Source organism: Triticum aestivum, chromosome 2A, assembly GCF_018294505.1.
Source record: "Triticum aestivum cultivar Chinese Spring chromosome 2A, IWGSC CS RefSeq v2.1, whole genome shotgun sequence".
Taxonomy (NCBI): domain Eukaryota; kingdom Viridiplantae; phylum Streptophyta; class Magnoliopsida; order Poales; family Poaceae; genus Triticum; species Triticum aestivum.
In genome coordinates, this window is record NC_057797.1 from 655641221 (window position 1) to 655657638 (window position 16418).

At 46.6% G+C, this 16418-nt stretch overlaps 1 protein-coding gene across 1 annotated transcript; it reads right to left on the reverse strand.

The window, feature by feature from the left end:
* Positions 1 to 1557: 1557 nt before the first annotated feature.
* On the reverse strand, positions 1558 to 3661 carry LOC123185814 (cytochrome P450 704C1). Its single transcript, XM_044597641.1, has 4 exons — positions 2682 to 3661; positions 2256 to 2594; positions 1966 to 2169; positions 1558 to 1861 (listed from the first exon to the last, which is right to left on the reverse strand). Exons 1-4 carry the CDS (start codon positions 3474 to 3476, stop codon positions 1670 to 1672), a joined length of 1530 nt encoding a protein of 509 aa, XP_044453576.1. The 5' UTR covers positions 3477 to 3661; the 3' UTR covers positions 1558 to 1669.
* Between the last annotated feature and the right edge of the window lie 12757 nt (positions 3662 to 16418).

Here is a 16418-nt window from a genome sequence, read left to right on the forward strand (position 1 = left end):
CTCTATGCAAGGTTCCATGCCCAAAGCACATTTAGAGAAGTTTAGAAGAATATAGCTAAGAGACATGCTTATTCGGCTCCACGACGATGGTGATCACTGAAAGGTCTTCGAGAGTGTTCATCTCTTCAGATCCGGTGGTTAACTTCGGCGGTGAGGTACAAATTATGAACGATGACTTGACGCAAAGGAATGGTTGTGCAGTGGCGGTGGGCGCAACGCTTGTAGCTATCGGGATCGTCGAAAAGTGATGGCAGCAACACATTACTGACTTTGATGGTGGTGCAATTAGAGCACCCGGTCTTGAGCCCTGGGGCGGAAGCCTAGGTCAGACCCGAGTGGTTATATCTGGCATTGGTGATGTTTCTTACGTTGTTACCTTGTTGAAGGCATTGCTCGGATATGCTCGGACTGATTCTTCAGGGTGAAAACCTAGATTCTGATCTTGTGGTTGAATCCGGCGACGACGGCGCTTGAGTGTTGCTCCCTTCCTGAAAGCGTTGCTGTTGAAGAACCTCGTCATCAATGTGGTGTTATGAGATGGTTGGTGCGGATTCGGTCTCTGTTCTAGTTTGTCGATCCTAGATCTGATCGCTTTGGGGCTTTTTTTTCTTTTTTCCTCGCCTACTCATAGCTTTGGTCTTATATGACTTTGCTTGTCGCCAGTGAGTTTTTGCATATGTGTGAGTTGATGTTGGCTGTGTGCATCCTAGTTATGCAGAGGCCGGGTGTGTGCTCATTATGTTATGTATCTTCTTGATACTCCGTTTTGAGCCAATAAAATTCACCCTTTGTCGAAAAAAAAGAAACATGCTTATTACCTGGATTTTCTGGAGATTAAGGCAGCAAAGGTTTCCTTCGGTGTTATGCCATAGTTTCGTGGCTTGATTGATGAAATGAAAAAAAAATCATAGATCCATTCCGTGCTTGAAAGTAACAGTGCTATATTTAAAGGCTAGGTAATTCTAGAGCATACTGAGTAACATCAATGACCGGACTTACCCTGCAGGTAATTAGCTAAAATTGGTATAGATTATCTTTTTGTTTGTGATTCGTTGGCAATGATGTCTAACTGTTCTTCTTTCATGGTGTCCCCTTCATATTTCTGTAGATGTGATTGTATAGCAGTGGGGGTATCACCAGTTATCACTGTGGATGTGAAAGGATGTCCAACATCGAAGAGAACCTTGCGACCTACTGATACAATGTCAGGCTTGCTTTAATCTGCGATAAACACGGTTTCCAGATTTTTTTTCTTTTATGCATGGTGTCGTGCCTGAATTTCTCATGCCGGTAGCTTCCTTTCTAACTGTGATTTCTTATTTCCAGATAGATAGCTACGAGTGAAAATGTTGAAGCTTTTGATGCAGACATACTTATTGATTAGTTCCAGGGAGGTTGTGTGGTTGCTTGGTTATATGCTGCACATATAAAATACAAGATTAAATAATAGGTGGGGGCTGCCAATGTGTTACTGGCGATAAAATTTGTCAGCCTAGCATGTTTTTTGCTATCTTGAAGTGAGTTATTGTAGAATTGTTCAGATAGAATGTTTTGCTGTTGAAAGTTAAAAGATCTTCATTGCATACAAATAGTCTGGCATTGTATCCCCATTTACAAGTAAGACGGCGCAGCAAAGCACACATCTGCATCTAGTCTTATAGCAAGCACGCTACCCGCTTGCTCGCCGGGGCAACGCACGAACATGGAGCGGACCATCCATTTTGAGGGTGAGCATCGGGCGGTATCCCACCGTGGAGTCGCGCTCCCACATCTCAAACCTGTAGAGGTAGAGAAGAACAGCCGCAAATATCTTCATCTGCCTGTACGCGAACTCCTTCCCCAGGCAGATCCGAGGCCCCGCCTATTTCAGACAACAGGACAAGCATACACGTCACGTGAATGTGGATAACTCTATCTAGACCAGGTCGTCGTGTAGTCCTGTGATGATTTAGTTATGCGTCTTACCTGGAATGCCGTAAACTTGTAGGGGCTCTCCGGGACGAACACGCCGTCGCCGTCGAGCCACCGCTCCGGCCTGAACTCCTCGGCGTCGTCGCCCCACAGGAACTTCATCCTGCCCATCGGGTACGGCTGGTAGTTCACCATGTCCCCTTTCCTCACGGCGTGGCCGTCCGGCAGCGTGTCATCCGAGAAGCAGTACTTGACATCCTACACCAACAAAACCATACTGATCACGACGTCCGGGCCACATAGCACACAAGGAAATTAATGCGCCAGGGATCGGGTCAACTAACGATGGGCACCGCCGGGTACAGCCGGAGCGTCTCCGTCAGCGCGGCGTGGAGGTACGGCATGTTGCTGATGGCGTCTTCTGTGAGGCACGCCGTGAGTTCTTGGACGCCGACGTCCCGGTCGCCGGCGGTGGTGGCCTCCCGCACCTCCCTCGCGATCTTGTCCTGGATGCGCTGGTTGCCGCACAGCACGTAGAGGAACCACGACAGCGTCCCCGCCGACGTGTCGCGGCCGGCGATCACGAAGTTGAGTATGATGTCCCGGAGGTACTTGTTGTCGAAGCAGCCCGGGTCTTTCTCCCTCTCCAGCAGGAATCTCGACAGGATGTCCTCTTTCTTGGCCTGCCAAGTCAGGAAATGTCACGACGCCAGATTTGCTGCTGCCAGGCGGCGACGCAATTAATGTTTATATAGGAGGAAAAAGCTTACGAATTCGTGTTCATCTTTGCTCATCTGCTCGATCTTCTTGTCGATGACAGCGTACACGAAGTCGTTGATGGTGCGCACCGACCGCTTCATGGCCGCCTCCGACGAGACGTTGAGCAGCCTCTTGGCCTTCCAGAGCGGGTCGAAGAACCGGTACAGCACCTGCTCGTTGGCGTCGTCGAACGCCCGGGCGAACGCCGCGCTCTCCTGGCTGGACTGGGACAGCCCGCCGAGGTTGACTCCGAACCCGATCGTGAAGATCGAGTCCAGCGTCGACCGCATGAACAGGTCGTGCATGTCGACCCTCTCCCCGGCGGCGGCGGCGGCGGCCACGATGCCCGCGAGCTCGGCGGCCGTGTCGCGGAACACGCCGCTGCTGTACTCGCGGAGCACCCGGGTGGAGAACTCGAAGCTGGCGACCTTGCGCTGGTGCCGCCACATGGCGCCGTCGACGTTGAAGATGCCGTCGCCGAGGAGGTCCTCCAGCACGTCGTGGGTCATGGTGCCCTTGCCGTAGTTAGCGAAGTTGGTGCGGAGGATGTACTCCACGTTGGCGGGCTCCACGGTGTACACGTAGCTGCAGGTCGGGGTGAGCATGCGGAAGGTGCGGTACCTCTGGGAGAGCTCCGTCTGGTACTCGGCCAGGCGGCCGAAGTTGAGGAGCTGGTGGAGCATGGTGCCGGCCACGGGCGGGTAGTTCCGCCGCTTGCCGAGCAGGGCGCGGCGCGCCAGGTAGAGGGCCAGGAGGAGCAGCGACAGCGCCAGCAGCGTGGGCTGCTGGCTCAGCGGTGAGTCCATGGCCGTGAGACGCCGCTGGGTCACGGTGCGGAGGACGCCGGGTGCGTCGCGGGGCGTCGTGCCGGCGTGTGCAGTGTGGATTGTGGAGAGTGAAGGCTTGGATGCGAGTGCGGTGCACCTGATTTCCGGAAGCCGCCTTGTTCTCTTCTTTAATGGACACTTTGGTACTACTTGGTGTGCCTCTTCTAGTTTTCAATGCACGTGGAGAAGACGAGCACCAGAGCGTTGAGATGGGTTTGGTCGACGTGCCGTTTGAGTTAACTATAATGGCGACAACGAACACAGATAATACAGTAAGAAAGTTTCAAACGAGAAGGAACGGCAAAAACCTCAGAAAAATGCAACAGTTGGCGTTGTAAATTGTAAACCCCACATCATGGTTCAGGACCATCCAAATTGATGTTTAAAATAGGCAGAAGCCAGATCTGAGTAGGTCATCGCTTGGTTTCGTTTGCGTCTGGTTTCCAGTGATCTCGTTGCAGTAGAAAACGAGAGCCCGTGGAGATTGTTTTTTTTTTCTTTGAACCACATCCATAAGAGCATCTCTAATAGCATGTGTATATTTGGATGTCTATATATTCATATAGACAATGGTCTAAGAAGATTCTCTCATATACACGTCCAGTTTTGCATCAGAACGTCTATATACAGATACCATGACAAGTGGGTCGTCGCTGGGGAGAGGAAGAAATCATGACTGCAACTGAGTTTAGACAAAGCGTTCACATTGTCCAGCCATGGACATTGTCGAGGTCGATTTAGAGGACGTGTATATTTAGACGGCCATATAGACAAGTTGTTGGACACCTGTTTTGGGCTCACGTTGTGGAAAACGAGTATAGACATCTATATAGACAAGCTATTAGAAATGCTCTAAGACTCGCCACAATTAGGAGTAACTTAGATTAATAACATGCATATGTTACTATCTTTATTATAGTGTAAAGTATATATAGTGTCATGCAACACTTCATTTATTAGGTTATAAACTTATCTTGCCTTGGTATGTACTCCCTCCTTTCCAGTTTATAGGGCTTATTTCAAATCTTTTTATTTTTCCAATTTAAAGGGCTCATCTTCATCTCATTTTTAGTTTTCGAGACGCATTAAATCTTTGCATGCAAGAATTAAAAAGGAACACACCAATGCATGTAATGTTCCAACTCATCTAGTAACCAAGCATGCATGCACTGTAATTAATTCAAATTAATGCATGAGTTTAATTTTAGTAGTTTTCACTGGTAGAAAAAGGGCCTGTTGTCCCGATTCGTAAGGGCCTTTTGTCCCGGTTCCTGAACCGGGACTAAAGGGTCGGTACTAATGCCCTGTCCCTTTAGTCCCGGTTCAATCCAGAATCGGGACTGATGGGCCTCCACGTGGCCTGTGCGCGGAGCCCAGGCAGGACACCCTTTGGTCCCGGTTGGTGGCACCAACCGGGACCAATAGGCATCCACGCGTCAGCATTTCTGTGGCTGGGGTTTTTGTTTTTTTTAAAGGGGTGGGTTGGGAGTTTTGGGGGGTTATTTTAGGTGTTTCATATATTGTGTTAGCTAGCTATAATTAATAGAGAGAAGTGTCCTCTCTTATGTCCGTGCTTGGTCGACGCTACGTACTATACATACGTATAGAGAGGAGTAGACACGCTAGCTAGCTAGTAAGCAAATGAAGGAAACATAAGATCGTCATGAACATATATGCATACCGAGAGAAGTGATATCGACCACCTCTCCTTCTCCGAGAGATTGATCGAACAACAAGTTCTCGTATATCTATCCGACACTACCGGCTACATATATACAATAATTATCTCTTACAAATATAATCATACGGACTCATGGTCCACATAGTATTCTTCGTCTTCAGCGATCACGTGGTCAAGAAAAAATGCCGCCAATTCCTCTTGAATTGCTTGCATGCGAGCTGGTGCTAGGAGTTCATCCCGCTTCCGACACATCTAATTTGAAGAAGGGGGTCAATATATATATATATATATATATATATATATATATATATATATATATAAATGAATGAAACTCAACACAAATGATGGTAGTAAAATAAAATTGTGAATGTTGTTATTTACGTACTTCATATTGTTCGTCAGTGTAGCCCCGCTCACAGGTCATGTGGCGGATTGACTCGCAAACGTAGTATCCACAGAAATCATTCCCTTGTTCCTGCCACAACCACTTTACAAGAAATAGAGGTCAATCAAACTGATAAGTAAGAATGCCAAATGGTATTGATGAAACTAGCGCTTGAATCAATAGGAGATGCGCGGAACATGCTACTATAGTACTTACTTTCGGGTGTCTAAATTGTAGCTTCTTCGGGAGTCCTGGAGCTTTTTTGGAGAATTTTTTTCCAAACTCTGACAGACAAAGAAAACAATTACTTGATATATCAGGAAATGAACAAAGTTGCTGATATGGTGGATAATGATCGATTTAACTTACTTCTCGAGCATTTGAGTCATGTCCGCATAGTCCTGGGGATCTTTTCGTCTTGAGTCTAAGACGGTTACTAGTCCCTGCTCAAGCTTAATCTCTAGGAGAATATAGTGGTAACTGCACACGCATGCATAACTCATCAATTACATTACTATAACCTTGACTAATATATAAGGGAAACCGAATATGCACAAGACAGTAACACTCACTTGAAGTTGTAAAGAAAGAGTATTATATCTTTGTTTTCATTTATTACCAACGATCGTAGCAAGTTGGCCTCGGTAGCTACGGCATGAAATTTAACCTGAGTTGCATCTATGAGATATGTGTTAATGAACCCAATATCACCGACTTGTCTTTTCTTCAATTCGGCGATCTTCAATCTGCATAATATAGTGAGGATGATTATAAATACATGCAATGAAAGAGCTGAGCTATATAGAGAGACTTAATGACAAAAGTAGTACTACTTACAGACAGTAGCAGGTGACCGTTGTTTTATCGAGGGCCAATTGATTGAAAAACTGAAAGAACTCCTCAAATGGAACAGGCAACAGTTCAATTCCAACGAGGTCATGCTCCTTTTTAACTTTTACATACAAAGTACTCCTCCCCCCAGAGTCTCTGCAGATTTTCAAGTACCAATCATGCAATCTTCTCATCATCGTTGATAGAGATCTTTCATCTTTGACGAGAGGCTTCCCGTACTCGTATCTTTGTATCTGCACCTCCATGAAATCATAATGTACATCGTCGGGCAGGTAATCGCCAAGATTGCTATAACCGGGCACCATCCTCGGATCATTAGCGACGTTGTCGCTAGGCACCTTGAGCAGGGGGCACGATTGCTTCGCTTGTTCGCCGAGCTGGGCAATTTGTTTCCCAGCTCGTCGTTCTTTCAGCCTTTGATCACTGATAGTACTTCCCGACCGCTCTGCTTCGGCAAATTCCTTTCCAATAATGCGCTCATAGTTTCCTTTCGGCGGAGACTTGGGTGGTTTTGTTAGGGCAGCCAGAGTGCGCTTCGCTTTCACCGGATCTACCTTCTCCTCTGGAGGTGGATGTTTCTTTGCTTTCACCCCTTCAAAGTAGTTCCTCACTTCTTCTCGTGCTATCTCGGCGTTCTCCTCCGGGGTCCTCTCGTATGGTAACTTCTCTGGAGTCTTCAGAGAAGGACCGAATCTGTATTTCCTCCCGCCTCTGGCTGTACTGCTAGACGCCGGTAGAGCAGACGGAGCGGTTGTCTTCTTTACTTGCTTACGAGGCAGAGGAGAAGGACTACGACGCGCCGGAGCAGCCAGAGCGGCGGCAGGTCTCTTCCGTCCTTGCTGACGAGGTGGAGAAGGAGGAGGCTAGCTGCTCGAGCGCGTCGGCGCAGGCAGAGAAGGAGGCGGAGTGCCGCCACGCGCTGGAGAAGGAGCCGGTCGAGTGCCCTGATCGTCACTCGCCGGAGGAGGAGGCGGTGGAGGAGGTGGAGTGCCCTGACTCGCCGGAGGAGGAGGCGGTGAAGGAGGCGGAGTGCCCTGACTTGCCGGAGGAGGAGGAGGCGGAGGCGTCCAGTTCGGAAGGTTGATGAGCTCCTTCTGCCATAGGCATGGAGTCTTCAGAGCAGACCCCAGCCTAGTCTCCCCTTCACCGGTAGGGTGGTCAAGCTGGAGGTCCTCAAATCCCTCCGTTATTTCATCACCATCACCCTAGCATATCCTTCTAGAATCGGCCGACTGTGAAAAGTTGCATGGGGTTCAGTAGGATAAACAGAGCCAACAGCCGCCTTGACCTTCAAATTCATCCATTGCGTCATAAGGTGGCAATTTTGAGACTCCGTGATAGCATCCACGAGATAGCTGGCAGGAGACGTCAAGGCATGCTCCGGCTGAAGCACCTCGGTGGAAGCCACGCTGCTTCTCCGCTGAGATGGCGGGGTAGCTTCGGGGGAAGCTTCGGCAGTATGTTTGCTGCGATTTGCTTCTCGTTCCTCTATCGCTTGTACCCTTGCTTGCAGCGCCTGCATTTGGGTCTGCTGCAATTTTTTCCTCCTCTCCTGGGATTTGTAACCGCCTGCGTCCGGAAACCCAACCTTTCACGGAATGGAGCCTGGCGTGCCTCGTGTCCGTCCAGGGTGCTCAGGATTCCCGAGGGCCATTGTGAGCTCGTCGTTCTCTCTGTCTGGAAAGAACGTCCCTTGCTGCGCTGCTTCGATATACTGTTGAAGCTTCCTGACTGGTATGTCCATTTGATCGTTCGTCCAAATGCACTTCCCTGTTACAGGGTCCAAGGTTCCGCCAGCCCCGAAGAACCAAGTCCGGCAACGGTCTGGCCAGTTAATTGTCTCTGGTTCGATCCCTTTATCAACCAGATCATTCCCAGTCTTGGCCCACTTAGGCCAGGCTACGAGGTAGCCACCTGACCCCGTGCGATGGTGATGCTTCTTCTTCGCAGCATTTTGCTTGTTTGTCGCCGACATCTTCTTACTCTTTTTCGATGTCTTGTGGGCCACAAATGCGGGCCAGTGATCTCTGATCTTCTCATATCTGCCCTTGAATTCTGGTGTCTCTTTATTTTCGACAAACTTATTCAGCTCTTTCTTCCACCTCCTGAATAGTTCTGCCATCCTCTTAAGAGCAAAATACTTGATTAATTGCTCTTTAACTGGCTTCTCTCGATCATCCTCTGGCGGTAGGGTGAAATTTGACTTCAGCTCAGTCCAAAGATCATTTTTCTGCATATCATTGACATAAGACACCTCAGGGTCTTCTGTAGCCGGCTTTAACCATTGCTGGATGCTGATCGGGATCTTGTCCCTAACCAAAACCCCGCACTAAGCAACAAATACGCTCTTTGTTCGGAGGGGTTCAATCAGTTGGCCGTCGGGCGCGATTGCTATGATCTCAAACTTTTCATCCGAGCTCAACTTTTTCTTCGGGCCTCGTCTCTTTACCGAAGTTGTGCTCGATACGGAGGGCTAGAAAAAAGAACAAAGACTTAATTAATATGTGTACATACCAAAACAATGAATGCATCAATTAGCTAGTCAGCAGAAGCTTAACTAATATATATACCTGGCCGGACTCGGTTCGGTCACCGGAGACGTCATCACGGTCTCCTTCTTGCACCGGCATTGGGTCACCGGAGCCGTCCGCGCGGTCTCCTTCTTGCACCGGCATTAGGTCATCGGAGCCATCATAATCATAGCCAGCTGCTTCCAGACCATCGGTGTCGTTGAGAAACAACGAGATGACGACATCACTTCCTCGTGCGATTATGTCCCCCAACAACTCTTCTTGTACTTCGTCTCAGGCGGTGTCCATAGTTTCTACAAATATTGACAACATGACAATTATTATTCAAACATGACAGATGGATATATTAGTGGCAAACATAGAACTAATATTAATTAGTGGCCTCGACACTGCTTCTCTAGGGTTTGGGGTGGCCTCGACGCTGCTTCTCTAGGGTTTGGGCTGGCCTCGACAACGCTTCAAGGATAAAAAAAGAAGAGGAAGAAGAAAAAAAAGAGGAGAAGAAAGAATAGAGGAGTAAGAACTCCTCTATTCTTTCTTCTCCTCTTTTTTTTCTTCTTCTTCCTCTTTTTTTTATCGGGCACGTCACTTGTGGGACCTGGATGTAGTGTCCGACACCGACGACCACATGTATCTCACACCCACGATACTTGCTATTTAGGGTTTCCTCTACTGCTCGGCGACCCTCGACGACCCTCGTTCCCGATAAAAAAAAAGAGGAAGAAGAAGAAAAAAAAGAGGAGAAGAAAGAATAGAGGAGTAGAACTCCTCTATTCTTTCTTCTCCTCTTTTTTTTCTTCTTCCTCTTTTTTTTATTCTCTTCTTCCTCTCATGTTCGACGACCCTCGACCCCTCGGCGACCCTAGACCCCCTCTCGACCCCCTCATGTCGAAGTTATCGGGTAGGGGGTATATCGACAACGACATACCCGATACATACATACATACATATCACATGCATCCATACATATATGAACAAAATTAATATCTACTAATTAACAACCTAAATAAAAAAACTAATACATATAGGAAGAAGAAGAAAAAAGAAGAGAAGAAAGAATAGAGGAGAAGACTTCCTCTTCTTCCTCTCCTCTTCTTCTCCCTTTTCTTCCCCTTCTTCCTCGCCTCTCTCATGAATGTCCGACGTTCTCGACCCCCCCCCCCACGTGTCGAAGAAAAAAAAGAAGAAAAAAAAAGAGGAGAAGAAGAAAGGAATAGAGGAGAAAAGAGAAAAATAGAATATATATTCTATTTTTCTCTTTTCTCCTCTATTCCTTTCTTCTTCTCCTCTTCTTTTTCTTATTTTTTCCTCTTCTTATTTATTTCTTCTCTTCTTCCTCTCCTCTTCTTTCTTTCTTCCTCTTCTTATTTTCTTCTTTCATATCCTTCTTTTTCTTCTAAATTTTAGCATATTCTAAATTTTATTCTAACTTTCTATATATGAACAAAAAACTTCCTATGAACAAAATATTCTTCTTTCTTCCTCTTCTTTCTATGAACCAGAAAAATTACATATATGGAAAAAGATTAATACACATATGAACAAAAAAATACACATATACATACACATAGCCATACACATAGCCACATACATACACATATACATTATATATATATGAACAAAAACTAATAAAAATGAAGGGCGCGCAGGGGCGGCGGCACAACAGGGCAGGGGAGGTGCGCGGGGGGGGGGGCGGCGTGCGGCGGCAGTGAAGGGCAGGGGCGACGCGCGGCGGCCGCGCAGGGCAGGGGCGGCGCAGGGCGGCAGCACGCGAAGGGCAGGAGAGGCGCGCGGCGGGGCGGCGTGCGGTGGCAGCGAAGGGCAGGGGCGGCACGCGGCAGCCACGCAGGGCAGGGGCGGCGCAGGGCGGCAGCGCGCGAAGGGCAAGGGCGGCGGCGGCGGCGGCCAGTACAAGGGGAGGAGCAGGGGAACGGGCGGCGCTCACAGCGAGGTGGCGTCGGCGACAAGGAAGGCTCGGGGACGGCGGACGGTGAAGGCGCGCTCGGGGGCGAGGGCAGGGGCGCGCGGGCTCGGGGGGCGGCGGACGGCGTCGATCTGGGCAGCCTTGCGGCGTCGATGAGCTCGGCATCGTCGGGCGGGGCGGGGGGCAACTAGCGATGAGTTCGTTAAATTTTCCTAAGTCCTGCTTATATACACAGAGTATTGGTCATGGTTGGTGCCACGAACCGTGACCAATGCCCCCTTTAGTCTCGGTTGGTGCCACCAACCGGGACCAAATGCCAATTTTCAGCAGCCCAAAGGGCGAGAAGCGGCGGCCTTTGGTCCCGGTTGGTGGCACCAACCGGGACTAAAGGGGGGCATTGGTCACGGTTCGTGGCACCAACTGTGACCAATGCCCCCTTTAGTCCCGGTTGGTGCCACCAACCGGGACCAAAGGCCTTGTGCTGCTGCGGCGTCGAAAGTTTAGTCCCACCTCGCTAGTTGAGAGGGGTGCGCAGTGGTTTATAAGCCCCACTGCCGCACCCCTCTCGAGCTTCTCTCCATTGCAGGCTTACGGGCCTAATTGTCACTGCTATGCCCGTGGGCCTACTGGGCCTCCTCTGGCCTGAATCCTGGCCCTTGGATGGGTTTCTAGTCGTATTCAGGCCGTGGGGGCCCAGTAGGTGGCATTTTTTTGTTTTTTTGTTGCTTTATTTATTTTATTTTCTTTTGTTTTTTGCTTTATTTTTTAATTCTTTATGCTTTTAGTTTTAGAAAAATTATAAACTTTTTGTTAATGCCATTAGTTTTCAAATTTGAAAAGACTTTTTTTTGTTGCTTTATTTATTTTATTTTGTTTCTACTTACAACAAAATACTTATTGTTGCTATTTTTTTCGAGTTTTTTTGTTTTGTTTTCTGCATTATTTATTTTCTTTTGTTTTTTGCTTTATTTTTTTATTCTTTTTTGCTTTTAGTTTTAGAAAAATTATAAACTTTCTATTAGTGCCATTAGTTTTCAAATTTGAAAACACTTTTTTGTTTTTTTGTTTTCTTTGTTGCTTTATTTATTTTATTTTGTTTCTACTTACAACAAAATACTTATTGTTGCTATTTTTTCCAGTTATTTTGTTTTGTTTTCTGCATTATTTATTTTCTTTTGTTTTTTGGTTTAATTTTTAATTCTGTTTGCTTTTAGGTTAGCAAAATTAAACTTTCTGTTAGTGCCATTAGTTTTAGAAAAATTATAAACTTTCTGTTAGTGCCATTAGTTTTCAAATTTGAATAGTTAAAATTTGAATTCTTTGAAATTTGTGTGAATCACAAGTTTGTGATTAACTTACTAAAAATGAGAATAGATGCGCTTATAGAGAAAATTCAACCTAAATTCATACTAAATTTCTATGAATTTCAGAGAAATTCACTATGAATTTAGGTTAAACTTTTCTCTATTAGGGCATCTATTTTCACTTTGAGAGGAGCTCAACAAGGCAGAGAGGGAAGGGCTTATAAACTAGTGTGAGCCCCCTTCAGTTGGCGAGGTGGGACTAAACTCTGCCCGCAACGAGGACCAACCCTTTAGTCCCGGTTTGTGGCACAAACCGGGACTAATGGTCATGGGCCAGGGGCGAGGAGCAAAATTATAAACTTTCTGTTAGTGCCATTAGTTTTAGAAAAATTATAAACTTTCTGTTAGTGCCATTAGTTTTCAAATTTGAATAGTTAAAATTTGAATTCTTTGATATTTGTTTGAATCCCTTTTTCCAGTTTTTTTTTTGTTTTTTGCATTATTTATTTTCTTTTGTTTTTTGCATTTTTTAATTCTTTTTGCTTTTAGGTCAGAAAAATTATAAACTTTCTGTTAGTGCCATCAGTTTTAGAAAAAATTATAAACTTTCTGTTAGTGCCATTAGTTTTCAAATTTGAATAGTTAAAATTTGAATAATGGTATTACGAGGGCCGAACCATAAGACATGAAAGCATTTCAAATGAACTATGAAAAAGTTGAAAGTTGGCATGGTATCATAATTTCACCCACATAGCATGTGCATGTACAAAACGGACAATGGTAGCATGTTCGTGTGTTACAAAGTTGGCATGGTATCATCAGTTGTGGGAGAAAGTCTTCACTTTTTCTTGGCTTGTGTCATTTGCTTATTGCACCGTAACCATGGATAATCTTCATTGTTTATCAGGATGCCTGGGTCAGCCTTGACATTGAAGGGAGGAATTTCATGAAACTTTTCATAATCTTCAGACATGTCTGTCTTGCCATCCACTCGCAGGATGTCCCTTTTTCCTGAAAGAACTATGTGGCACTTTGGCTCATCGTATGATGTATTCGCTTCCTTATCTTTTCTTTTTCTCGGTTTGGTAGACATGTCCTTCACATAGATAACCTGTGCCACATCATTGGCTAGGACGAACGGTTCGTCAGTGTACCCAAGATTTTTCAGATCCACTGTTGTTATTCCGTACTGTGGGTCTACCTGTACCCCGCTGCCTGACAGATTGACCCATTTGCACTTAAACAAAGGGACCTTAAAATCAGGTCCGTAGTCAAGTTCCCATATGTCCACTATGTAACCATAATATGTGTCATTTCCGCTCTCGATTGCTGCATCAAAGCGGACACCGCTGTTTTGGTTGGTGCTCTTTTGATCTTGGGCGATCGTGTAAAATGTATTCCCATTTATCTTGTATCCTTTGTAAGTCAATACAGTCAAAGATGGTCCCCTGGACAACAAGTACAACTCATCACAAAAAGTGTTGTCACCTCTGAGACGTGTTTCCAACCAACTGCTGAAAGTCCTGATGTGTTCACATGTAATCCAGTCGTCACACTGCTCCGGGTGTTTGGAGCGCAGACTGTTCTTGTGTTCATCGACATATGGGGTCACCAAGGTAGAGTTCTGTAGAACTGTGTAGTGTGCTTGAGACCAAGAATATCCGTCCCTGCATATTATCGAGTCTCTTCCAAGAGTGCCTTTTCCAGTCAGTCTCCCCTCATACCGCGATTTAGGGAGACCTATCTTCTTAAGGCCAGGAATGAAGTCAACACAAAACCCGATAACATCCTCTGTTTGATGGCCCATGGAGATGCTTCCTTCTGGCCTAGCGCGGTTACGGACATATTTCTTTAGGACTCCCATGAACCTCTCAAAGGGGAACACATTGTGTAGAAATACGGGCCCCAGGATGACAATCTCGTCGACTAGATGAACTAGGACGTGCGTCATGATATTGAAGAAGGATGGTGGGAACACCAGCTCGAAACTGACAAGACATTGCACCACATCACTCCTTAGCCTTGGTACGATTTCTAGATCGATCACCTTCTGAGAGATTGCATTGAGGAATGCACATAGCTTCACAATGGCTAATCGGACGTTTTCCGATAGAAGCCCCTCAATGCAACCGGAAGCAGTTGCGTCATAATCACGTGGCAGTCATGAGACTTTAGGTTCTGAAACTTTTTCTCTGGCATATTTATTATTCCCTTTATATTCGACGAGAAGCCAGTCATGACCTTCATACTGAGCAGGCATTCAAAGAAGATTTCTTTCTCTTCTTTCGTAAGAGCGTAGCTGGCAGGACCTTTATATTGCTTCGGAGGCATGCCGCCTTTTTTGTGCAAACGTTGCAGGTCCTCCCGTGCCTCAGGTGTATCTTTTGTCTTCCCATACACGCCCAAGAAGCCTAGCAGGTTCACGCAAAGGTTCTTCGTCACGTGCATCACATCGATTGAAGAGCGGACCTCTAGGTCTTTCCAGTAGGGTAGGTCCCAAAATATAGATTTCTTCTTCCACATGGGTGCGTGTCCCTCAACGTCATTCGGAATAGCTAGTCCACCAGGACCCTTTCCAAAGATTACGTAGTGTAAATCATTGACCATAGCAAGTATGTGATCACCTGTACGCATGGCGGGCTTCTTCCGGTGATCTGCCTTGCCTTTGAAATGCTTGCCTTTCTTTCGACATTGATGGTTGGTCGGAAGAAATCGACGATGGCACAGGTACACATTCTTCCTGCATTTGTCCAGGTATATACTTTCAGTGTCATCTAAACAGTGTGTGCATGCGTTGTATCCTTTGTTTGTCTGTCCTGAAAGGTTACTGAGAGCGGGCCAATCGTTGATGGTCACGAACAACAACGCCTTAAGGTTAAATTCCTCCTGTCTGTGCTCATCCCACGTACGTACACCGTTTCCATTCCACAACTGTAAAAGTTCTTCAACTAATGGCCTTAGGTACACATCAATGTCGTTGCCGGGTTGCTTAGGGCCTTGGATGAGAACTGACATCATAATGAACTTCCGCTTCATGCACATCCAAGGAGGAAGGTTATACATACATAGAGTCACGGGCCAGGTGCTGTGATTGCTGCTCTGCTCCCCGAAAGGATTAATGCCATCCGCGCTTAAAGCAAACCATACATTCCTTGGGTCCTTTGCAAACTCATCCCAGTACTTTCTCTCAATTTTTCTCCACTGCGCCCCGTCAGCGGGTGCTCTCAACTTCCCATCTTTCTTTCGGTTCTCACTGTGCCATCGCATCAACTTGACATGCTCTTCGTTTCTGAATAGACGTTTCAACCGTGGTATTATAGGAGCATACCACATCACCTTCGCAGGAACCCTCTTCCCGGGGGCTCGCCGTCAACATCACCAGGGTCATCTCGTCTGATCTTATACTGCAATGCACCGCATACCGGGCATGCGTTTAGATCCTTGTATGCACCGTGGTAGAGGATGCAGTCATTAGGGCATGCATGTATCTTCTCCACCTCCAATCCTAGAGGGCATACGTCCTTCTTTGATGCGTATGTACTGTCGGGAAATTCGTTATCCTTTGGAAGCTTCTTCTTCAATATTTTCAGTAGCTTCTCAAATCCTTTGTCAGCCACAGCATTCTCTGCCTTCCACTGCAGCAATTCCAGTACGGTACCGAGCTTTGTGTTGCCATCTTCGCAATTAGGGTATAACCCTTTTTTGTGATCCTCTAACATGCGATCGAACTTCAGCTTCTCCTTTTGACTTTCGCATTGCGTCCTTGCATCGATAATGACCCGGCGGAGATCATCATCATCGGGCACATCGTCTGGTTCCTCTTGATCTTCAGCAGCTTCACCCGTTGCAGCATCATTGGGCATATCGTCTGGTTCCTCTTGATCTTCACCAGCTCCCCCCGTTGCAGCATCACCGTATTCAGGGGGCACATAGTTGTCATCGTACTCTTCTTCTTCGCCGTCTTCCATCATAACCCCTATTTCTCCATGCCTCGTCCAAACATTATAGTGTGGCATGAAACCCTTGTAAAGTAGGTGGGAGTGAAGGATTTTCCGGTTAGAGTAAGACCTCATATTCCCACATTCAGTGCATGGACAACACATAAAACCATTCTGCTTGTTTGCCTTAGCCGCATCGAGAAACTCATGCACGCCCTTAATGTACTCGCAGGTGTGTCTGTCACCGTACATCCATTGCCGGTTCATCTGCATGCATTATTTATAATTAAGTGTCCAAATTAATAG

Coding starts and splice junctions, on each gene's coding strand:
- LOC123185814 (XM_044597641.1), bottom strand. CDS start 3,476: ATGGACTCACCGCTGAGCCAGCAGCCCACGCTGCTGGCGCTGTCGCTG. Junction 2,595..2,681: donor GCAAAGATGAACACGAATTC/GTAAGCTTTTTC, acceptor CTGACTTGGCAG/GCCAAGAAAGAGGACATCCT. Junction 1,862..1,965: donor ACAAGTTTACGGCATTCCAG/GTAAGACGCATA, acceptor TGTCTGAAATAG/GCGGGGCCTCGGATCTGCCT.